The 23,747-nt window shown below is 40.4% G+C and overlaps 1 protein-coding gene across 50 annotated transcripts in view; it reads left to right on the top strand.

Annotated features, from left to right (window-relative positions):
• ANK2 (ankyrin 2) overlaps positions 1-23,747 on the top strand; it is a 277,110-nt gene that overhangs the window by 228,784 nt on the left and 24,579 nt on the right. For 23 of the 50 annotated variants that reach the window (XM_064416065.1, XM_064416074.1, XM_064416072.1 and 20 more), the window contains 13 exons: positions 1,667-1,708; positions 2,592-2,627; positions 8,516-8,740; positions 10,108-10,206; positions 11,416-11,570; positions 12,357-12,568; positions 13,404-13,608; positions 14,279-14,375; positions 16,604-16,832; positions 18,139-18,264; positions 19,073-19,195; positions 19,979-20,008; positions 21,987-22,008. In XM_064416065.1, the coding sequence (XP_064272135.1) occupies positions 1,667-1,708; positions 2,592-2,627; positions 8,516-8,740; positions 10,108-10,206; positions 11,416-11,570; positions 12,357-12,568; positions 13,404-13,608; positions 14,279-14,375; positions 16,604-16,832; positions 18,139-18,264; positions 19,073-19,195; positions 19,979-20,008; positions 21,987-22,008 (1,601 nt within the window). The remainder of the gene's footprint in view (positions 1-1,666; positions 1,709-2,591; positions 2,628-8,515; positions 8,741-10,107; positions 10,207-11,415; positions 11,571-12,356; positions 12,569-13,403; positions 13,609-14,278; positions 14,376-16,603; positions 16,833-18,138; positions 18,265-19,072; positions 19,196-19,978; positions 20,009-21,986; positions 22,009-23,747) is intronic. The other 27 variants (XM_064416104.1, XM_064416076.1, XM_064416092.1 and 24 more) reach the window with 7 other exon arrangements.

Raw genomic sequence — 23,747 nt, 5'->3', positions numbered from 1 at the left:
GGTTCTTATGAATCAGCAGCAGGGCTGACATTTAGGGCATGCAGTGAAGTGGTAGTTATATATCATGAAAGGAAACTCACAGAATTTTGAAAGAAACACTAGATAAACACTGTCAGTGGTCCTACACAAGGGTGTGGCCTTGGTTTTGCCCAAGATAATGAAAACGTGTTGAATTCAGTTGGTGTTTTTGAGAAATAACACATCAACAAGGTATTGGATGGTAATTTATTTGTCGCAGATGTAGTAAGCTTGTGTTCTGTACAATCTGAGGAGAGAAATTACACTTTTCTCCACTCCAGTGGTGAGCCCCAAATTGCTGTAGGGTTCTTACAGATCTCCCATTGTAGGGAAGTGTTTGTGTGGATCGCAGTGTAACAACGCCAGGCAAAGGGATAAATTCATAGGGAACTGTTCTCTCAATGTAGAACTTCACAGGGACGTATTTCAGCCTTTGCATAACTAACTGAATCTTCTTCCATGTTTGAAGTCTCAGAAGGGAAAAGGTTTTAACCATCCATTTAATTTTAAATATAACTGTTCCTTCAATATGTTGATAATTTCATCAGGAAGGAAGAAAAAGTTCTTTGGTCAGAATTTTTTGCAAACATTTTGAAACCCCAAAAATATTTCTCTCCTAAGAGATTATGCTCTTGCGGGGCTCAAAATCTCAATATAAAGGTCTGCTGGTCATTTTATGCAGCTGACAGTTTCCAGATAGGTTCCTACTTCAGCTGAAGAAAAAGGTATTAACTCCTGCACTTAAACTCTCTTTCAAGCAAATCAGATTTTCATCTTCTCATAAAACTACTTGATCTTACATGTTAAGCAAAGTTAAGGATCTCCAAGAATGCCAAAAAGTTTGGGTGCTGAACATCCAATAAGATAGAGTTGTATGTCTTTACTGCTGATGTTAGGGGATATAATTTATAATTACCTGCTGTAATGTGAGGGACAGAACTAGTGCCTACATAAATGTAAATATGTTTCACAGTTTTAGTCTCATACCACACAATCTCCTATTGTGTATTTTATTAAGCTTGGAGGCAAAAAAAAAAATCACTGAACTGAAAGACTTGCAGCATTTAGACATTGCTTGGCAGTACCATATTTTTATCTCCCATAAGAATATGCAGGAATGGTGAAGATAAGGGTGACTCTAAGATTTTAAAAGCATTAATGGTGTGCGAAACTATGTTGTTCTCTTAGCTGTGTTCTGGTGATACAGTGGAATTAGTTGTATAGATTTATGTTTCTAAGAATTTTCTTTCTCTACAGCTGTGTAGAGTCACAGTAGATCAGAGAGCAAATCTGACGTGTTGTCAGGATCGTTGCACTGTGAGGAAGGAGCTTGGGGTCCATGCTTTGATATTAACTTGGTATTAACTTGCTCTAGAGCAAACACGCAGCAGCTCTGCAGGTTTTCCAACTCTGACTCACAGTAAAGCTCCTGTTTGATCACAGATCCTGATTTCTTTTATATAATTTGATTAAGAAGTCCCTGTTTGACTAACAGATTGTCAGAGTGCGTCATTACTTATATCTTGAAATAAATTACACAGTTGGGATTAGTGAGTTTATCTTGCTGGAAGTCATTGTTTCCTTCTATGAAAAGATGAGGGATGGGGCAGCTCGTACTGTGACAAATAATGTGAATTATCATTCTTAGCTGCATGTCTGCAAAAAAGGAGGCTGGATCCTTGCTAACAAGGTAAACAAAATATATTTCAAGTGTTGTATTTTGAATCCATACTATGTTTTTCCCAATGTGAGGTTGATTTCCTGGAAATCATTATGGAAACAGGACCTGGCAGCGACCAGCTGATAGTCATTTCTTAAATCTGAAAGTCTAAATGATTTCAAATTATTCTGCAGCTTTATGGCATTTGTTCAGAAAGTTACAATGAGGAAAAAGAGTGAGTGTGTTTCATTAATAGCAAAGCATGTTAATGGAAGAAAATGGCAATGGACATCCATAAAATAAAAAGGAAAGTTGGAAAACCAATTGTCCGTGTGACACTGAGTGATTACTGAGAGCCTAAACAGGTCAAAATGAGATTTTGAAATTTGTCATTTTGTAGAACAAAAGGAGGACAAGAAACATGTTGAAAAGGAAGGAAGTGGAGGACAGTGTATTGATAGAGGATTTTAAGAAAAGAAAAACATGATTTATTGTGCTATCAGAAACGCTGGCTGGAATTGCCTTAGGTGCCTTAGCCTTTGGTATCCCACAGTCCACATTTTAGATGTGGCTAGCTAAACCAAGCAGCATTTCCCCTTGCCTGCTTCTGAGAGTCTTACTCAATATCCAGCTGTGCATTTTAGGTGTCTGGGTTCCAGTGTGAGAATGTCCACAGAGAAATCCCTCCAGTTTCACTTCTGTACTGGTAGTGGCCACAGGCTGTTCATGTAGGCTTATTTTCCATACTCACGTCAACCTTCCCACATGTGAGGAATATGCATATATGTGTATATGTTCATGTGTTTGCTTTAGAAATCTGTTTCATTTTTCCAGTATTTCATTTAACTCATTCTTCCCCCCCCCCCCCCCCCTTCTGTTCCTTTTTGATGTTAAACCATCTATTCTATTGCAGATGCTCTTCTCCATGTCTTGATCTTGACAACAGCAGGTGAACTTCTGCATAATTTCTTTCTTTCTTACATTGCACTTCTGACCCACCCTATTTATCCTCCCCTCTTACCTCACTTCTGGATGCTTTAGTGTTTTGATAGTGCCCATTAGCCAAGAGAAAAAAAAACCAATCTAACCAGCAGTAATAGTTATATATGGCATGATTTCTCTCATACAGTAAGTGTCCACTTTCTCCCATCTGCTTTGGCGTCTATAACAAAACCATTCTGGAACTGTTAATAAGCCCACTGCAAAAAGTCTTAACAAAGCTCCTTATACCATTCTAGCTTGTTTTAACCATAGGTGTTTAACCATACCTTTTTTTTGGTGGTGGCATGGTTTAATTTTCATATTTAAAAAGGCAGTTCCTTTCCAGATAATTCAACACAAACCACTTAATTATTAAATTATTAAATTATTATATTAGTAAGTGGGCCTTTTTTCTCACTTGTCTGTATAAAGAATATTGCAGAGCCGCTCTCTAAGCCACATTTCCAAATTGTACCACTGTATTTGAACTAGTAGAACAACAACCCACCTTAGTATATCTTATTTTTCATGCCACACATTTTTTGTGTGATGGTCAGTCAGTGCTTGAACCACTGGTGTGTTACATTCTGCACAGAACACCTGAAGCTGAACCATCCCAAAGGAGATTATCTTCTCTTGGCAAAATAAGTGCTAATTGGCACAGTACCTGTTCACCTCCTTCAGCCTAACTCTAGAAAGGTGAAAATTGCCTTAAATGTTAAGCACTGCAAAATTATAAAGTGGCTAATTAAATCCCCAAACTACAGATCCATTTTCTTAGGTCATGTCACTGAATTTCTCAGTAGCTGACTAATGCAGTGAAGAGAATGATGTCAGAAGTTAATATTGTAGAGGTTTCCTATGTTAGGATCATGTTTTTTGTCCTCCTGGAATGTGAATTTTGCCTTGTTTTTGGATGGCACAGTTACAGCCTGCTGGAAAGCACTCTGAGGTAGTTGAATGACTTTGCTGTTGACTTCAGTGGGAGCTGGATCAAGGCCTTTTTTCTGAGTTTCAGCCTCTCTCTGGTTTCCTTCTCCCGCTGAACACTTTCTGATGGCTGAGGCACCCTGATTGTTTGTTTCTGCTTCTTCACACTGCGACTAACACTGAATGCTGCTATCTCCTTGTTTCCCAGTTTCTTTTATAAATTGACATAATGTGTGCTGAGAAGTTTTTGACTGTGTCTACACTGGGTGTGCTCTGGTTGGAGCTTTGTTCCCTGCTATCTGCCAAGCGCATGTGTGCCTGCCCAGCTGCTTGGGAAGAGCAACTGCACCCGAGCCCAGCGTATGGAAGTGGTGGTGGAGGCTTTGTCTAGTTTGGTTCTGTGTGTGCCAAGAGCTGTTGCCTGTCCTAGAAAGCCCCCTCACCTGCTGGGTTTGCATGGCTCTCCTGATGACTCTGCAGAATGAGTGCCCCCACGCTTGAAACTCTGCCTCTGTGAAGCTCTTGAGCAACAGGGACTCCTTACAAACCACACAAGTGGCTTCCTTCACTCCCCTCAGCACTGACACATCCAGTTTCCAGTGTCTTTGTTCATCCTGCTGTTATCTTCCACATGAGAATAGATGCAGAATAAACCCAAGTTACTTCTATATTAATAAAATCAGCAAAGGGAATAACTCAGGCTCAGATCTAAAATACAAATATTTCATGAAAATACAGCCCAACTTTTTGCCCCAATGTGTATATTTTGTCTGTGTTTTGATCAAGTACAAACCCTGAGACCTGCTTGCTTTGCTTTCTGTAGGTGTGCAAACAGCCTGAAGGATTTAGGGCCCTTTCATGTGTGTGCTCAACCCCAAGGCCACAACAGCCAGTGTTATTCGATATATCTTTAATATGGCAAGCATGTAGTTCTTAATTGCTCTAAAACTGAAGAGGATGAAATAGCCTCTCTAATTCATGACTAAGATTGCTAAATTGAAAAAGAATGGATGATGCTTAAGCTGACTGCTGTGTGTTTAACCAAAGCGTGTATAGACTCCCCTGCAGTCTGTAACTGATTTCTATAAGAGAATTGCTTTTGTACTTTATTTTCTCTTTAGAAAAATAATTTTGATTTTCCCTTCTCTTTAAAGGAGGGAAGGCAATGATTTCCCCTAACCTGATTTGTTTCCCCAGTCTGGCTTTTATATTGTACTACTACCTTGCCAGAGCTCAGGAAATCTCAGTATTGATCCAATTTTCAAGACTGCCAGGGTCACATGTTTGTGTCATGCTTCATTTCTAACAGAACCTTTAAAACTAAAAATGGAACTTACTCAAAGTGTCTTAGCACTGAGAAAGAGGCAGCTTTAACCTGCAACTTGCTTTGACTTTGAGTCATCACTTAATTGAATTTTAAGTTAAAGTTCATTTAATCCCTTTTATTATCTGGGTTTTTCTTTCTTTTTTCCCTCCTCTTGAACTCTTTTCTGCCATCTGTGTTTCTCTTTAATGATCCCTCTCCCCTTTATTCTGTGTATGGAGGTGGCTGTTAGTGCTGTAGTAGTGCTCCATGCAGCTGTAACATGGAGTAAGGGCTGAGTTTGCTGCTTAGCTTTAGGGAGTATGTGGAATGTTAGGGTTATTCATGTGCTAGTGTTATGCACAAGTTTCTTTTTGACCACGGGAATTTAGTATGATAAGGTGTCACTTCCCAGAGTGATGGCTTCATCTGCCATTTATCCCTGCTAGTGTTTTTTTGTTGAGCACAGTCTCTTCCTCTCAGTCACGTCACTTAACAACACTTGGTAACAGAGGTGGAAGAGGGAAAATAATATCTGTGTGCGTGGGCAACAAAATAATTAGTTTGAATTTTACATTTACTCTATGTTAGTCATACAAATCTTTCACTTTCCTAAATGCACACTTCTGAAAGCATGTTTTATGTCATGCATTAGTTTTGTATGAATTATTTGTATATTGATAGACACACTTCTTCAAAAGGGAAAAGCTTTTCTGGTCCTGGAACAACAATGGCCCCATCCAGATACACCATTATATAGCAAATAGGCAGAATAAGAGGCTGCTGTGATTCAGAAAAGGCTTTCTTTTGAATTGTTTGCTTCACTCTCTTGCATAGCCAAAATTAAGTGAAATGCACAGATTGAAAAAAAAGGATAAAAAATTGGATTAAATAAGTGGATGAAAAAAGAAATGTAGTAAAAAGGTGGGAAAGAAGCAGAGTGAAATAATGGAAAAGGATGTGTTTACAAACCCTGTGTCGGTGTTCTGTCCTTCCAGGATTATGGTACAGACCGAAAGCTCAGAATTTTCCCCTTCAGTTTCTTTCCTTTGCACTTATTTTCATGCTAGTTCTCCAAAATCTCTTTTCCAGCAATTCCATAGTAATCTATAGCTGGGTTTGGGAACTGGCTCCTCCATAGTTAATGTTAAAGATTGGCCCTAATCTTTCTGTGCTGTCTGAATAACAACCTTAAATCTTCTTTATGATAGAAACAGCTGTTTTCACAGGTGTATAATAATAATAATATCCTACTGGTTTTATCCTACTACTGTTATCTTTGTTATCTTTATGTCCACCTCCCAGTGAGACTTACCTCTGTTTTTCCACTCCTTGGAGCTGTGGTTGTTCCAGTGAGAGAAGGCTGAAGTGAGATAGACTTTGTGATAGATTTACTGACCCACCAGGCACATTCAGTAAACTCAAACTGAAAGAAGGAGGTGCAACCATACTAAAAAAAGAACCCGCAAGGGTCAGAAGGGAGGTTATTTGGTTTGGATCCTCACCTTTGATATGTCTGTGTTCTAGCAGTGAACATTTATATAGTTTGGCATTGCTGAGGCAAGTAGGGAGATAAGCTAAGGAACCTGGGACAGCTGGTGACTCAGCACTAATATTTTAATGATGGACAGCAAAAAAAGGTGATCCTAATGTTAAAGAATGCAATCCTGAGTATTATGTCAATAATGAAAATAACTGAATCCTAAATATTGTGTTTATGACAGCTTGCACGATGAGAAATGTGAATGCAGCTTTCATTCAGTCAGAGCTCTCATTAGCTGCTGGGAGTTGTGGTGGGGGGAGTGTTTGTGTTGCTCTTAGCAGTAGCTTTAAAATGAGGAACTCTTCTTCCAGCACTGTCATTGGCTGCCTCAAACACACCCATTGTACTGGAGACTCGGACACGTTCTCTGCAAAACCACACAGAACCGTTTTGATAACACTCCTTCATGTACTTCAGGGGCAATTGCAGCGCAAGAGCATTAGTGCAACAATTGGGCATTTAGTGTCTCTTAAGCTCTTCTTTCACCTGTGCTCTAATATGTACAAAAGAATGTATTTTGTGAAGGAAGCTCCCATTTTTCTCAACAAATCCCCAGAAAATCGAAGCTGTAAAATGTTTTCATTTTCTTTTTTTCCCCCTTGTTAAAACCACAGAAACACCAACCTCTAAGGAATGAGCTAATGGTTGTACTACCCAGAGTTTTACCCTAAGCAAAGCCTAGAGGTATCTGAATGGCAGTAGACTAGGAGCCTGCATGTGTGAGACAGACTGGCATCCGTGGTGCATGGTGTGCTTCCGACTGGCGCTTGTGGCTCCTTCCCATCGTCCATCTCTGACCTGCACGGTGTGTCGAGTGTTGTGTTTTTACAGCATGTGGAATTCTTGTAGCTGTGTGGACAATGAATGGATGCAATGTTTGTTGCACAGAACGGTCAAGGGGGCAGTGGAAAAATCCCTGTATTTGTTGCTCCTGTTATAAGGGCTTTTCTCTATTGCAGGTCCTTCAGTAGCATTTCTGCGACTCCCCATTGTGCTGGTTCTATATTAGTGGCTAGAAGTAGGCCTGACACCGTTCTGTCTCATCTACTCTTATTTTCACTTCCAGCAACCTGGCATTATCATCCCACATCAGGCATGATCCTGTACCAAACAGTAAAAAAAATTAAAAAAAATATTGGAAGTAGTTCTATACCTTTCCCAAGAATGTCCCCATTCTGTCAAAATTGACCTGTTGGTATATGTGGAACTACAAAAAACTCAGCACAAGAGAAGTTCCAAACAAAATGAAATGTTTTTCTCCCTTTTAAAGAAAAAGGAATCAATTATTTACCTTGTGCTAGAAGTAAGCTCCCTGTAGATGGCTTTCTGCATCTCTAAATTTTCCCATTGTATTGCTGTGCAAGGTAACACAGAAAACCCAAAATCCATAAATAAACCTAAATAGTGACTCTAGCTCTTCTCATCTGACCAAAGCATAAATTTACCTTCAAACCATAACAACATTCTGGGGTTTTTAATGTAACTAGGTGATAACCCCACTGATGGAGCATGAATTGTATTAATGCATTCCAGAATTAAATTTGATTATTTTTTCAATATCCAAACCCATTTTTCTTAGAAAATATAGTTTATCAAATAGCTAGAAAATTATATTGAGAATCTAAAAAAAAAAAAAAATCAACCTAAAAAACCTGAGTCATCCAATCAGAATTGGCTTTATATTTTTGAATCATAAATACTTTTTTAAAAAATAAGATGTATTTGCTTGTGAAGTATTTAAAGAGTGCCAACTTTAAATACAGCTTCTTGCAGGTACAGAGTAGTGATATTTGCACTTTGCAACAGGTACACGTGTTCACATTTATTAGTGTCTGCTGGTATTTTACCAACAGCAGCCCTGTGACATAAGACTTTCTGTGAAGACCTATTGGGTAGCAGTTGCCAGTTTAATTAATAATGAACTCAGCATGATTTGGTGCTTCACGTGGGAGAAAGGCCTTTTCTCATTGTACCTCTTGAGCAAGAGCTCTATTTACATACGTCGTTTGTACGTATGCGCAACGTGACCGAGGGAGCTGGTGCTGTGCTCTGGATCTCACTGTGTGCCCTGATTTTGCAGCTTCCTGGTGAGTTTCATGGTGGACGCTCGCGGCGGCGCCATGCGGGGCTGCCGGCACAACGGGCTGCGCATCATCATCCCCCCGCGCAAGTGCACGGCGCCGACGCGCGTGACGTGCCGCCTGGTGAAGCGCCACAGGCTGGCCACCATGCCGCCCATGGTGGAGGGAGAAGGGCTGGCCAGCCGCCTCATCGAAGTGGGACCCTCTGGGGCTCAGTTCCTTGGGTAAGGGGGGCCGCGTGGCCCGAAGGGAAACCTTCAGCCTGTTCCTGCGTTTGCACTGAAACGGTTCCTTTGGCAAATTGAACTGGGAAGGATCTCTGTAGCGTGTGGCAGCGAGCAGTGCAGCTGTCAGGGAATGAGTCGCAGAGCTTTTACGTTTTTGTTCAACACGGCTGTTTCAAACATCAGCGCTGTGGTTAATGTGCTTCCTTGGATATGACTGCTGCTCGGTGTTGTGATATTAGAGTGGGAAAAGACTTTTGCAGCTAGAAAAGGCAGCTCGTGCTATATTTAAAACATTAATAGCACTGCGCTGATCTAACCCCCAAATGTGAAGCCTGCTACTTACACAACACAAGGTAGAGAAGCTTATTTTAGAGTCTTGGGTTGTGGTATCGGATATTTGGTCTATCTGGGAAGCACAGCGCTGTTGATTTTTCTGGAGTTGAAATTGCTAAATTAAACAGTCGGACAACTCTGGATTTTCTTGGCCATTTCTTTCTTCCTGTCCTGTGAAGCCCATAGAAAGATCAGATTTGTGTCTGCTGCTGAGCTCATTTTAGCAATATTCAGCTGAAAGCAGCAGTTATCTGCACTTTTGAAAATTAGTTTTACCAGCTATTCTCCCTATCAACTGTGACATCCAAAAGTGGATGATTGAAGGAACTCCTTCCAATGCAGTAAAAAACTTCATTCAGAAACTGTAAAAAAAGTGGCTGGAAACACCAATAGTTTAAATCCATTTGGAAACAACTCAGTTGCTTTAAAATCCATTTATAACAGGCAGTCATCAGAGTCACCATCTTTGTTAGTGCTACCACTTATTCTTTTCACATCTTGGTCATTTCTAAAAAGAAGGAGAAAGAAATGTAAAGAGCAGAAGAAATACTGTGCTGTCACATTCAGTCTTGCCATTATCTTTGTCACACACAAATGGATTTTAAGTATGTCTCCCATTCTTTTTTAATGGTTTTCCTATCTGATGAGAGTGGCTCCCCTGCAAGACAGGTATATAGTGTAGTTTATTCATTCTCAGATCTTTGTGCCCTTCCTGGAAGCGTTTTCCAAGGTGTTGTGCTGGCAGTGAGATCAGAAAATCACTGTACTGTTTGCAGGGGTGCATTCTAAGGTCCAGATTCTTCTCCCATTGAGCACACGGCCAAAACCCCCATGAGAAAGGAAAGATCCTAAATTAACGAATCTGATTTTCTGATTTGGGTCACCAAATTGTCGTGGCTAGGACGGAACCTTATTCAGTGTACAGCCTAATTCCACTCTGTGGACCAGACAGTGGCACTGGCGTTCTGGCACAAAAAATACATAAAGTTTATTTATGTTCTTTCTTTCACTGCTGCTTTGGATGTACTCAGTAAACTTCATCTGCCTACGGCTCCTCCCCCACTTAATGAGGGAGAAAGCTTGGTCAGCCGAATCCTTCAGCTGGGGCCTCCTGGGACCAAATTCCTTGGGTAGGAGAGACTTGAAACAAATTGATGGATGCTGACCTCCCCATTCTTCTCCTCCTTCTGCAATATGATTTTTTTATGTCATTATGCCCATGATATTGTCCCTTTCTATCATTTGAAATTTTGTACACTTAACCCTTAGTGGTCCATTTTTCAACCTTTGTGGTTTGTGGTTTTGTTTTGGTGGTATGTTTGTATCTTTTTCTTCAAGTACTGTGGCCTTCACTTTTGTTTTGGCATGAAATCTTCCTAGTTCTGTGCTTGATGTCTGTAGCAAAGCAACCTGGATTGGGACCACAAAAAAAAAAAAAAAAAAGAAAAAAAGAAGAATCTACTGTAAATTTTAAACTTTTTTTGTATCAAGGACTTATCAGTCAGTAAGTTGTATGTTGGATACCACCAGTGTGATAGAACACATGGCATTTACTACATACCTGGTAACCTGTGTGAGTCCTCTAATTAGAGAAGTGTATCTACTAATATTTTTATATCTTCTCTCTTATTTCTAAGAGTATGTATGTATATCTCAATACAGATATATTATATGTACACATATGTGTTGTATATGTGTGTGTATATATATATATATATGAGTGCAGATGTTGACTTTCAAGGCAACAAGGCAAATTCTTATCTCTTATACTGCAGTAGTAACCCAATTAATCTCCTCAGACTTCCTGTATCTCTCCCAGGGTGTAAATCAGGAATAAATTCATTGGAATATATAGAATTACAAAGTGAAATTGGCACAGGACACAATTGCCTCTGGATTGCAATGAAATTATTCTGATTTGCACTAGTATAACTGAGATCAGAATTTGTCCCACTATTCCTATACATTACAGTAGATTCTCTTTGAAATGAAGTTGCACAGGTTAACCCAGACAGTAGTGAGAAATAAAATGAGCATGAGTTTTTGATGGATTTGCAAAAACAGTCATCAAATTTTCAGATAAACACTATTACCTTACCAAATCTCATTCACACTGTGGAAAGAGGTGAATGCACTTTTTCATCTGTCCTTCAGCACTTACTGGGTCCCTGTAACAATCTAGTCTGTGTTAGTGACCTACTAGTTTAGGATTATGCCAACGTATTCCAGCCAAATAGGTAGAATTCCAGGTCACTTTGTAGCAGACTGAATCGAGTTGCTGTTAATCCTGTTTCTTCCTCTCTCCTGGGTGCCTTTAATGTGCTGTGTTGCTGTGCCAGGCCCGTGATTGTGGAGATTCCCCATTTTGCTGCCCTGCGTGGCAAGGAGAGAGAGCTGGTGATCCTGCGCAGCGAGAACGGGGACAGCTGGAAGGAGCATTTCTGTGAATACACTGAGGATGAACTGAACGAAATCCTGAATGGGATGGATGAAGGTATCCAGGGACACTTGGTGTCTTAACTCTGCTCCTGTGTTCCTTCTGTACCCTGGCTGTAGCAGCTTTTACCATGGTGCTCACTTCCTTTGCATGGGCTGCTGAAGCAGCAGGGCAGGATGTCGCCCATCATGAAGCTGACAATGGACTCCAGGCTTGTGTTTTCTCCTGTTCCTTCTTGTAGTATTAAACAAAAAGCTTCCACAGCAAACAGCTCTCCAAAACAAGGCAATTATCATACTGATTCTTTCGGAGCAGCTCCATGCGTGGGAGGAAATGTCAGTCATGGTTACTCTTGCTTTCTGAGAGAACAGAATGGCCTCGGGCTGTCTAGGAGCTGCAAAAGTTGTTATTAATTTGTTGAGTTTTTTTCCAAAAGACTTCACAAATCCCAAAGTAAACAAGACAACTCACAGCGTTAAAACTGAACTCATATTTTGATAGTGTTTTGAAGTTTTGCTTTGTTGATGCTAGTTCAGGACATTGTAAATAGGTGAGAGAGAAGGGGCTGGAACCTATCCCTTTGCTTGTTTGGCTGCTGGTTTTGAGGTGTTGCCAGGGTCTTCTGTTTGCTGCCTTCAGTTCATGGCTTAATCTGTCTGCCTGTTCTTTCTTGATTGCTCTGGTTTAGCTGAACACAGGGGTGTGTTTCCTTTTCCTATTATTTCTAGACAGAATACTTTGTGTAAGTTGCACCAAATGTGAAAAGCTTGAGTGCATTTTGAAGGTGGCTGTACTGTTTCTATGAAACTCTGCTCTTCTGACCATCCCCTCTTCTGCCCTCAGTACTTGACACTCCAGAGGAGCTCGAGAAGAAGCGGATCTGCCGCATCATCACCCGGGATTTCCCTCAGTACTTCGCAGTGGTGTCCCGCATCAAGCAGGACAGCAACCTCATCGGACCCGAGGGAGGGGTGCTGAGCAGCACCGTGGTCCCACAGGTGCAGGCAGTCTTCCCAGAAGGGGCACTCACCAAGAGAATTCGCGTTGGCCTCCAGGTACAGTGAAGCATTCACAGAGTTTTGGTTTTATTTTTGGTCACAGATCACCTTTTCTGAATGGACAACCAGCACGTCCAGCTTGTCGTGTTGTGTGTTCTCTGCAACACTTCCAGTAAAAGTAGTAAAAGAAAAAAATCCATACAAAAGTCAAAACAAGTCATAAAGCATTGGGTTTTCCAGTTAATTCAGAGTCTTGTCTGTTAACTGTCTGTATAACTTTGGGAAGAAATTTTGGTGATGATGCTGATATTAGTGTAGGTCATAGAATTTCCTAAATACTTCTTATGAAAGGCATCAGAGAAGTACAAAGTGCTGTAATAATTAAACATGCTACACTGTTACTAAATGTACAGATTTTCAGTGTGAATGAACCAGTATAAAATTCACTTCCCACAGAGAGGGAAGTCTTTCCTCTGTCTCCATCCTGTCCTCCTGCTGCATGCATCCATGATTTACCTTGTTCAGGAAACTGTGGTCGTTTGCATCTCCTGGCAGTAGCTGAATAGCACTGTAAAACAGCCAGAGTTTGTTCTCAGGGGAAAAAAGCAACCAGGTTATCATTTGCAACTGGTTAAGTAAGTTTAAATTAATGCTGTAAAGATCTGATAAACAACAAGAAGGGAGATAGGAAGAAGAGGCAGGCATGGGAAAGTAAAAAAAGTGAGGTGTCCCCTTCTCATGGGCAATCAGTTCTTCTATCTGCAGATTTTTATGGGAAATTGTGCTATTTGAAAAGTTGAGGGGTTTGTGGGCAATACACAGATCCAGTTCTTTACACATCATTAAACTATTTTCAAGTAACTGCTCTGTTATTTCCCATTGCTTTGGAAAGGCTCAACCTATGCACACTGAACTTACAAAGAAGATTTTGGGCAACAAGGCTACCTTCAGTCCCATAGTCACTCTGGAGCCCAGGAGAAGGAAATTCCACAAGCCCATCACGATGACGATTCCCGTGCCCAAGGCCTCCAGCGACGGGCTCATGAATGGCTACGGAGGTGACACGCCCACTCTGAGGTTACTATGCAGCATAACAGGTAGGATGCCAGTCCTGGGCTCTCCATGTGCTTCCTGAAACTGTCAGTCCCTCGGGGCTGGAAAGGCTGAACTGATTACACCCAGGGAAAGCTGCATGGGAACCTGACTGGGGCAAGAAACTGTGAAAATAAGCTGCTTTCCAAACAACTCCTTTGTACCAGAAACAATAGTTGTTGTTTGCACTAACAAGAGATGTGTAATATAATCACAGACTTGGGGTTTGGTGGTTTTTTGCATTTTCCTTACAGTTTGTTTCTTGAGAACCAACATACCTCTGCCTGGCAGAGTAAGCGTGCTGCAGACTTACTGTTGCAGTATACTTAGGAGGAAAATACTGCAGTTAAACACTTGACTTGCCATATCTCCAAAGTGATTAGCATCTCCTTCAGTCTCCATTAAGACAGAAATGAGCTGCAAGTGTTTAATTTAATTAATTAACTTAATCCTGTGCTACAGGGCTCATCACTTAAAAAGCATTTGGGTACTTGGTATTATCAGGGTAAGCCCATCCAGTCCTACAAGCATCAGTGGAATACCGTAGACCCAAGGAGAAAGTATACCTGGGCTTATTACTTGTTTCACGGCAATTAAAAACTGTAAAGAATTTCTTAGCAGCAAAAAAGTTGCAGACTTGGTTTTGATTTTATTTTTAAACCTCTATCATTTCAGGAGGAACCACCCCTGCCCAATGGGAAGACATCACTGGGACAACACCACTGACATTTGTTAATGAATGTGTTTCCTTCACAACAAATGTGTCTGCCAGGTACCTACACAACCAAACAGCACTTTTACAGGAATACTATCAAATACATGCCTTTGTTCCACAAATATTTCTGTTAAATGATTTTAGTTTGGAGAGTAGAATGAACAGAGATATTGATTATTATTCAAATTTCCATGGAAACAGAAATCCCTTATTTGGGTACCTCACTATACATCTTGTAAGAGCTATTACTTCTGGAATATCCCAAACTGAGAAGTCAGGCAGAAACCGACTCCAGGTGTGCCAAACTGGGGTCTAGAAGCATCTCTTCCATACACCTGTTCTTGTGATGAGATTGAACTGCTCTCTTACTGAAAACAGATTTTCATTTAAAAAAAAGAGTAACATATATGAATGCACGTAGGTATTTTACTTTGTGTCCGTGATGCATATCACAGAAATGCCCAAAAATCTCTTTCTCTGTAACAGGAGATGCAATCTGTGACCTGGAAAGTATTTCATCTAGGCTCTGTACTTCAGCAAACACTTTAAAAAATCATGGATAACTTGCCCATGGAATTGAGTGCAAACATTCCGTATCTGGGGCAGATATTGCTGTTAATTAGGTTTGTTATTTATTGAAATAGTATTCAGTGCTGAAATGAGATCAGCTCTTGCAGTCCAACGTCCAGATTAACATGAGGTGATATAAAGTATTAGTTTTTTATCCTTTCTCAGTTCAGAGCAGGCTGTTTTCCTGCTGCTGCTTTGCTGATGCACGTTTCTGTTTGGTGCAACTGAACATTGCACTGCAGCAGCAGTGGCCACAAGAGGGGGATCTTACAGTGCATTCATCTCAGTGCTGCTGCTGCAGAGGTCTGTGCAGAGGCAGGAATTAAAGGCTAATTCAAGAACCACTGTGGAAACAAGACACAGAGTTTGAGAGGTCCAAATCCCTAAAACTGTCAAGTCCCCAGCAGCAGGGGGACTGCATGTGATATCCAGAATGAGGGTGACACTTTATGGTCCTACAGTTCTTATTTGTAGTAAATCTTTCTTAATCCTGATGATGCCATGAAAATTGATTACTGTTGTTCATGTTCTGTGATACAGGCAGGGGGTCCCATGGAGAGATTTTAATGGGTTCTGCCTCTTCTTTTTAATCTAAATGAATGTTAAACTACCTACTTTGTCCCAAAAATGATTTGAAATGCTGGTACAGTTTAAAAAGGGGATTTTTAATCTAATTTCTGACTTCTTGCTATTCACAGTAATTTTTTTACATCTAATTAAGCATTGATGATGGACAACAGTTTTACCGTCCTAAAACCAATTCTGTCCAAGATGAGCTTGGGAAAGAGATATACTTGCCATGTGAATTACACTGAAGACTTGGAGACACAGTGTTTGTTTTCCATTTCCTGAGCTGTAGCTTTTAAAAGACTTAATATCTGTTGGGGCTTCTTAGCCCCTGGTGGTTGACAGCAAATCATTGAGGCATCTGGTGGTTTCTCAGAGGATGTGGCCTCTCCAGTTGTAGTCCAGCCCAGCATAGTTCTCCCACGCAGGAAAAGGAAAGGATCAGTGTGCAGAGCCTTTCAGTAGCACACATGCCTTCCCTCTTGCAAAAGTCAGCAGCCTGGGGCTTTGAGCAGTATGTTTGTAAAGCATTCTTAAGATGAGCACAGCATGGGATTTGCTGTTTTTCAGCGGCAGATGAGTAAGTACAGAGCAGCCACACTCCAAAGGTGTGCTTTGGGGTTATAATGCCATGTAATCCACCATGAGGAATAGCATCCCTATAGATCAGAGCAGCTTTTGAACTGTCTCTGACCTCTCCTGACTTCTGCCTTCATCCGCCAGCTGGGAAACTTGAGCTTTCCACCCACACAGTGGATTTTATTGAAAAGAAATGGCATCAGCTCCAGAGAAACTCAAGTGGTAGCTGGGAAAGAAGGCAGGACGTGTTATTCCTTGGAAAATGCTCGGTGACTAAATTCACATAGGAATAATTTCTGATTTTGCATGCAGCTTTGCACAGTGAACAAAGTCATTTATGTTCACCTAAAGACCTCAGGCTTTGCTGTTGAATGGAAGGAATTGACTGCTATTTCCTTTAAGTTGAGTGGGAGACAAAACCCAAAAGTGATAATGATTTTTCTGCTCCTCTGACTTGTTATCTCCCATTGCTCTGGTTTCCTGGTAATGCTACCAGGATGGCAAAACACAGAATTTCCTTTCTTAAATCCTTCTCTGCTGATGGCACAACTCTTCATTTTCTTTTACAGGTTTTGGCTGATAGACTGTCGTCAGACACAAGAATCTGTTACTTTTGCTTCCCAAGTGTACAGAGAAATTATCTGTGTCCCCTACATGGCCAAATTTGTGGTGTTTGCCAAATCTCATGATCCCATTGAAGCACGGTTAAGATGTTTCTGCATGACAGATGACAAGGTGGATAAAACTCTAGAACAACAAGAAAACTTTGCTGAAGTTGCCAGAAGCAGGGACGTAGAGGTACTGTGCAAAACTTTCAGTTTTCTCTATTTTCTAGTGACTGCTTTTAAACTAGTATTTTCCACCTTCCCTCTGCCACAAGGACTGAAAAATAATATGTCTACAAGTACTGTCACGATGCAGTGTCAACAGCCATGATAAGATGGAAACTTGGACTTGTGTCAGGAGTAAGGAAAAAGTAGTGAGGAAACCCTCTTCCCAGAGGGCAACTGAGAAGCTCAGCCCACAGGGCTAGAGGGAGAGGGTCAGAGCCAAAATCGATGGCTAAATCCTGGCTTCCAGCAACCCCAGAAATGCACATCACTAACCAGAAAGGCAGCTGACAGGGGTCACAGTTTGTCAGCACGTTCACATACCAAGAAGTTCAAGTAGCAGGTTTGATTAATATTCTGCTTTACGAAAATAAAAATACATTAAATCTGTTGCTGAGCAGGCAAAAGCTTTCCTATGTAGAATTCAGCAAACTGCCTGCTAAATGCAGTTTTTCTGGGTCTGTCAGCTTCCCTAGAAGGGATGACAAATTGAAGGTGCTTTAACTTATGTGGCACATTCTGCTTAGTTCTGTTTCTTTTCTGTGAGAATCCCACCTTTAAAAGAATTGTCCTTGCTGTTCTTGAGGCTCTGACAGGCACCTCTTGTGCAGATCAGCAAGATAAAATATGGGCTTATCAAACTGAATGACAAGGCTGAATTTTTGGAAAGTAAGGATGAGCCACAAGTGGATTTGCAGTTTGTATGGAACATTTCCCAAACTGCTGATCTGATACTCAAACATGTGGAGGGGCCATAACAGCAGCAATCTGAAGATACAAGTGGTGCCATTATAGAAAGATTTCAGAGGGGTATTTATCTGAGACCTGTCTTTCAAAAGCTCTCAGGCCTCTACAGATCCAGCTGAAATAAACAGTAGGACTCAGTAGGCCCACACTCTGAGTTCTGGTTGAAGAGAATATTTCTTTGACTGTGGTGATGAGGTTAGCAAAGTATGCTAAAATTGGAGTCAATGGAAAATCAAAATTAAAATTAGCTTGAAGAGTTTGCCTGGATTTATGACACTGAGTAATGTACTGTTGTATTTAAAGTACTGCACTATTTTTACTAAATTAGCAATTTAGTCTCTTTGGAATTTAATACTCTGAAATGTTTCCACACATTTTAGGTCACTGTGCATAACAAATCTTGTAAATGCTGACAAGTCTTAACAATTCCAGAAACTGATTTGTACTGTTGCAGAGCTATCCTTAGGAGGCAATCCTTATCACCTCACAAGGATTAATTGACGGTTTCCTTTTTTCCTGTCCAACAGGTGTTAGAAGGCAAACCCATCTACGTTGACTGCTTTGGCAATCTGGTGCCACTCACAAAGAGTGGGCAGCATCATATATTCAGTTTCTTTGCCTTCAAGGAAAATAGACTTCCTCTGTTTGTTAAGGTAATGTTGCTGGCTCCTTTTTGGATATTTCAAGTTATCGCTTCACCATATTTTTTGTGAACGAAGGAAAGCCAAACTATTTAATTGATATAAATTCCCAACTGGAACCGAATTTTATCTCTGTACTACTCCATTTAAAAAACTTTTTTTTATGAGTAGGAAAATTTGTAAAATAAAAGCCAAAGTAAAAACCTCTCAAATTAAGTAATTCCTCTCAAATTAAGTAATGCATTAACCCACTGTGGTCAGAAGGGCTGCTGTCACTGAGCCACCATCTCTTCCGAGAGGGAGATTAGAGAGCACTGGAAACCTCTTCCACAAACTTTTCCTTCTACCCGGAAATTCCCACTACAAAGGAGGAAACTGTTACCATTATATAAATAACACTCTTAGAGAAATGATTTATGAATGGAAACTTCCAGTAAGTGGAGAAAATCAACCCACTTGGTCATTGTGTTACATTTGCTCTGTGCTGCTAGACAAATTTTAAACTTTCTCCCTCCTTACCAGCAATATTTTGTAAGCTTTTTTTAATTTACAACTTCATCTGTGCCACTGCCTTCCTTTGACTTTGCAGATTTTCCCCCCTGCTGAATTTTTCACCAACAACATTCAACGTATATTGAATACACAAATCCATCCGTACATACATTTACAAACAACAGGGGGAAAAAGTGAAGGCACATTATTTTTGCCTACGTGGACTTTTTCTCCCCATCTGGTCCCTCCTGCTGGATAGTTTTTGAGAGACACAAGTAGGTCACACAGCAGAGCAGTGGGTTAAATGTGTGTGTTTTCACTGTGCCAGGTCCGAGATAGCACTCAAGAGCCCTGCGGACGATTATCATTCATGAAGGAGCCAAAATCTACCAGAGGCCTCGTTCATCAAGCCATATGTAATTTAAACATCACTTTACCCATTTACACAAAGGTACTGTGAAATTATACCAGCTGTAGGCATCAGCATTATCATACAAAGAGGAAATGAGGAGGAGGTCCAACAGGGTTAAAGATTTGTGGGTAGGGGTTTGAAAGAGGAAAAAATTTCACAAAAGGGCTTTTGGTGTCTTGAGTTTGGTGCTCCTAATGCCAGTGTTTGAAGACATCATCAGGTATTTTCTGAGGACTCAGAAGAGATGAGTGGGAGTGCCCTCAGAGAGTAAACACTTGTTTCCTTAGAAAGTGTCAGTTTATGTTTATTCTCTGAAAACACAAAGGGTTTTTCCTCTCCTGGTCAGATTAGAAGCTGCATGTCTTTTAGAGATGTATTTGCCCAAAATGATGATCATTTTCTTCTTGGCATTTTTAGAAATCTTTATTATAGCGTTTTAGTATAATTTTAAAACAGAGCATCTCAACATTTTTGTGACTTTAAATGGTAATAGTTCTTGAATATTTTAAGTGTTTATATATGCTAATTTATGGGTGAAAAAGCATGTATATATTTAAAGTTTTGGTACAAATAAGGATCACTACATGTCTAACTTTTCAGTTTGTATTTTGCTCGGTTCTGTAGCCTTTTGTGTTTAAATTGACAGCTCAGTTTTGCTGCTTTTTCTCATAAGAAATCAACTGCAGAAATGTGCTGCATTTTCCTCTTTTCTGTTAAATGTTGTGGGAAGTTACTTTTTCCTACTCTCTTCTAAAAAAAAATTTGCCTTTTGCCTGCTCTGTTTCCCCCTTCTCTTTTTGCACGGCACTTTGGGACCAAAAGGAATCAGATTCAGATCCAGAACCAGAAGAGGTAATGTTGCTAAATCAGCATGTTCTTGCCTACACATGTTGCTCCAACACAACTAACAGACACAACTCAGAACTGATCCTTAGCTCTGTGCCACAAACACAGCGAAGAGGGCCTTGCACAGACTCACTTTGGGAATAGACAGAGTTGAACTTCCCCTGTGTTAAAATGGCCAGTCTTCTCCATTTATAACATTCAGTAGGCTGGATGCTACAGTTTACTGAGCTGGATGATGGACATCCAGTACAGAACCAGTGTTAACCCAGAAGTAACAAGTGAAAGGTTTAGAATTTTCATCTTTAGCACTTACTAAATTGTATCAGCTTCCCCTGGAGCTCCCAGCCCTGCTCTGGCACTCAGGGATGTTACTTAAGCTCTGTCCCCTACACAAATGAGTAACGTTAGAAAAGCGTCCTCACATTTTGATGATGTTCAGCTGTTGGAAACACTGTGAGAATAGCCAGCTCCCCAAAGATGGTGGGCATCTTCCCTATGCACTGCACAACAGATTCAGCAGGTCTGTGGCATGGCTTGCAGTTCTCTAGTATCATTACAAGAATGGTTACCACTCCTATGGCAAATAGGACCTTATTTTTGTGAAGGAAACTAAAGCACAAAAAGACAAGCTCATTGATTGCTATAAGCATTTTAAACTTTTTTTTGTTTACTTCATTAATTTATATGTTTAAAGTATTAATCTGTATGCTGACTTAAATCTGGACTGATCTGGAAGAGCTGAAAATGAGGGAGGCTAGAACATGCCAGAGGTGCAGGGTAGGCAGTGTAGGGCAATGTGTGCATCAGAGGAATTCAGGCTATTATGGATCTGTTACACACACTGCTGGCTGTGAGATGTAATTATGTGAGCCTAAAGGATTGCCAGGCATGTATGAACATGCACGTGTGGCCAGGGATTTCCTTCTGTTCAGCATCAGCTCATGGAAAGGATTCCTAACATCTCGACTGAGGCAGCATATTGCATTTATCTCTATAAAGAATAGTTTGAACTATGTAAACCTTTTCAGCACTCACTAAAACCTTGGGGGCTTTACCATGCATGGTATCTTGTACCAGCAGTACTGCACAGCTGATTTGCATTCTTCACAGTTGTCCTACCCCTACCACAAATTTGTATAGGAAATTAAAGCTTTAATACTACTTCTAAATTTGCATATTTTTCCATAGCCAAATTTAAACAGCATGTGCTGGTGTGGGCAAATGCTAGCAGAACTGAAATAAACTTAAATTACAAAGCTACCTCAAAAATTTGCTTCTTGAATTTTCATGGCCCGAGTTTGTGTTTTGTTCAATTCTTTTTTGACAAGGACTGTGTTTTCTTTTGAATAACAGTAAAATTGTATGGGTTTTATGATCTGTACACAAATAACTCTGGAAAAAAAAAAGGGAGCCTGTGAAGGCCATCTCAGCTTCCATTTAAAGTATCAATAGCTATTAGTGGTATCCAGTCCCATGTCGTGCCTTGGGCAGTTCTGCCATCATTGGTGCACCTGCATTTCATCATCACTGAGCACAGAGGCAAAAATGCAGTTCATGCTCTCAGAATGGAGGTGTCCAAGGAAACACTGCATGAAACCTCCTGGCTGCCTTCCAGATGGACCATATGCCTTCATGTAACCATACTGGACTATTTTGCTTTAGACAGGAGGAAATAAATTAAGAATAATGCAACCAAACACCTGGTAATGCAAAAGTTTAGGTCCTCTACACTTGCTAAGAGCGTTTAAAGAAAATACACTGCAACATTCTGGATCTTCTGTTGACCATAACTGTAGTGAAGTAACAACCATTTTCCTGGTATTAGAGACCCTAAATATGTTAAGCCATGCTTTTACTGTTATTTTAAATGCATTCTTGGTTCCATTTAAGTCCACGTGTCTCCATACAACTAGCATTTCACCTGTGGCTTCTGTACAGCAATGACATTTGAAGTTTTAAATCTCCTGCTTTTTTCCTCTTCCAGGTTGATATGACTTCAGAAAAAAGTAAGATTTTTTTTTCTTGAGAATGTTATAATGCAATTTGTATGAGAGATGTTAAGAGTAAAGATAAGCATGAAAGAAAGCTAAGTTTTAACTGCTATTGCTAATAACATCAATACTTTAAAAATGTAATAAAAACCAATTTAATATCTCAGCAGCTATCCAATTCAATACAATTAACATGTAAATTAACAAGTAATACAGTTAAAAACCGTTCATCTAAGCCTTTACTTTCCTTTGACATCCCTAGTGAACCTGCTATTGCTATTTTGCTTTGTATGAATGCTCATCCCTCCATTTTTTTTGTTTTCTCCATTTGTTGACACACCTTCTTGCCTCATATTTGAGACAGATGACAGTATCACTTTTAATGAAAACCTAATGAGGACTCCAATCTATTTCGTTAATCTCATGGAATACAACCATGCCAAAAAGTGATACTGTCCAAAGGAATCAGCCTGTTTAACCCTCCCTCCCTTGCCCCACCCTTTACTGTGGTGAAATATGGCTGGAAATCTGGCCAGACAGCTTGGCACAGCACAAACACCCTCTGTACATGCACAATCAGGCTGTGACCATGAGAGACCACGGGCGAGGGGTTGGCAAATGTCTCCCTTATGGGAGGGGCAAATCAAATGAATCTGCACACAGAGGTGTCTCTAATGAGAGCTGCTTCCAAACGCAGCCATGTCTTGGATCTGTTCAGGAAAAGCAGGACATCTGCCTTGTCTCCAGTTTGGAGTGCGATGTCTCGCCTCCTCTGCAGTTAAAGTGCAATGTCTTGCATTGTCCTCCTGCTGCTTCCTCACTGCCTACTCTGCCAGGGCCCCAATGAGTGTTCCTGCTCCAGCCACATACTGTCTGGATAGCACTTCCTATTTATTTCCCACTGGAGTTGCTTTGCTTCAGGCTGATTAACTCGATTATTGGCCAGTGGAAGAGCCATTTGATACTTATGAAAGTACGTATTGCAAATTTACAAAATTACTGGCTGGCATTTCAGCATGCACCAGACAGTTCATTGTAAAGCAGCAGCACCAAAAGACCACATTTTCAGCACCACAATACCCTGCAGCAATCTGACTCTAATTAATGTACAGCACAAATATTTAGCATTCGTTACACTCAGGAGAACAGCATAGCAAAATGGATGTTTTTTACAAATAAAGGCAGCTAATTATGTGTTGCTTAAAGTCTCCTTATTTGCATTAGTTCTTTGACTTTCACTGGGGTGCTGAAATGTGCAGTTCCATGTGACATGCTACCTTTAAAGGGAAAATGTCCATCTGTGATTCCTAAGCATTGTGTTCTGTTTGTAACTTGCTTCAGTTCTCCAGTGTTTTGTTCTGTTCAATATCCATTTTCTGCTAGTCCTTGCTGAAATGAAATATTACCAGCAGGCAGTTATGGCATAATGGGAATTAGCTGCAGCCACCTTCCTGTATATTGATTGCCAGATTAGACAAATATTTCACCACAGTATGTTTACAGTATTTTCATGTACCTTTAATTTATATGAATAATTATTAGAGCTCCTGTTTTTAACCAAAGCTACATACCCAGCAGCATTTGCAACACCTTTGCTTTGCATGGAAATAACTTGCCTTACATGAATTGTACGTATGTGTCTAGTGTGACTGTCTGTGACTTTGGGTTGCCATACATTACATTTTTTAAAACTCTGAAATCACTTCTAAGTTGATTCACAGTTTTTTCTTATTATCTCTCCTTTTCTTCTCTGT

This window comes from Passer domesticus, chromosome 4 (genome assembly GCF_036417665.1).
Source record: "Passer domesticus isolate bPasDom1 chromosome 4, bPasDom1.hap1, whole genome shotgun sequence".
In the NCBI taxonomy this organism is placed as follows: domain Eukaryota; kingdom Metazoa; phylum Chordata; class Aves; order Passeriformes; family Passeridae; genus Passer; species Passer domesticus.
Note: the sequence above shows the minus strand (reverse complement) of the source record. Positions and strands in the feature narration are given on the sequence as shown.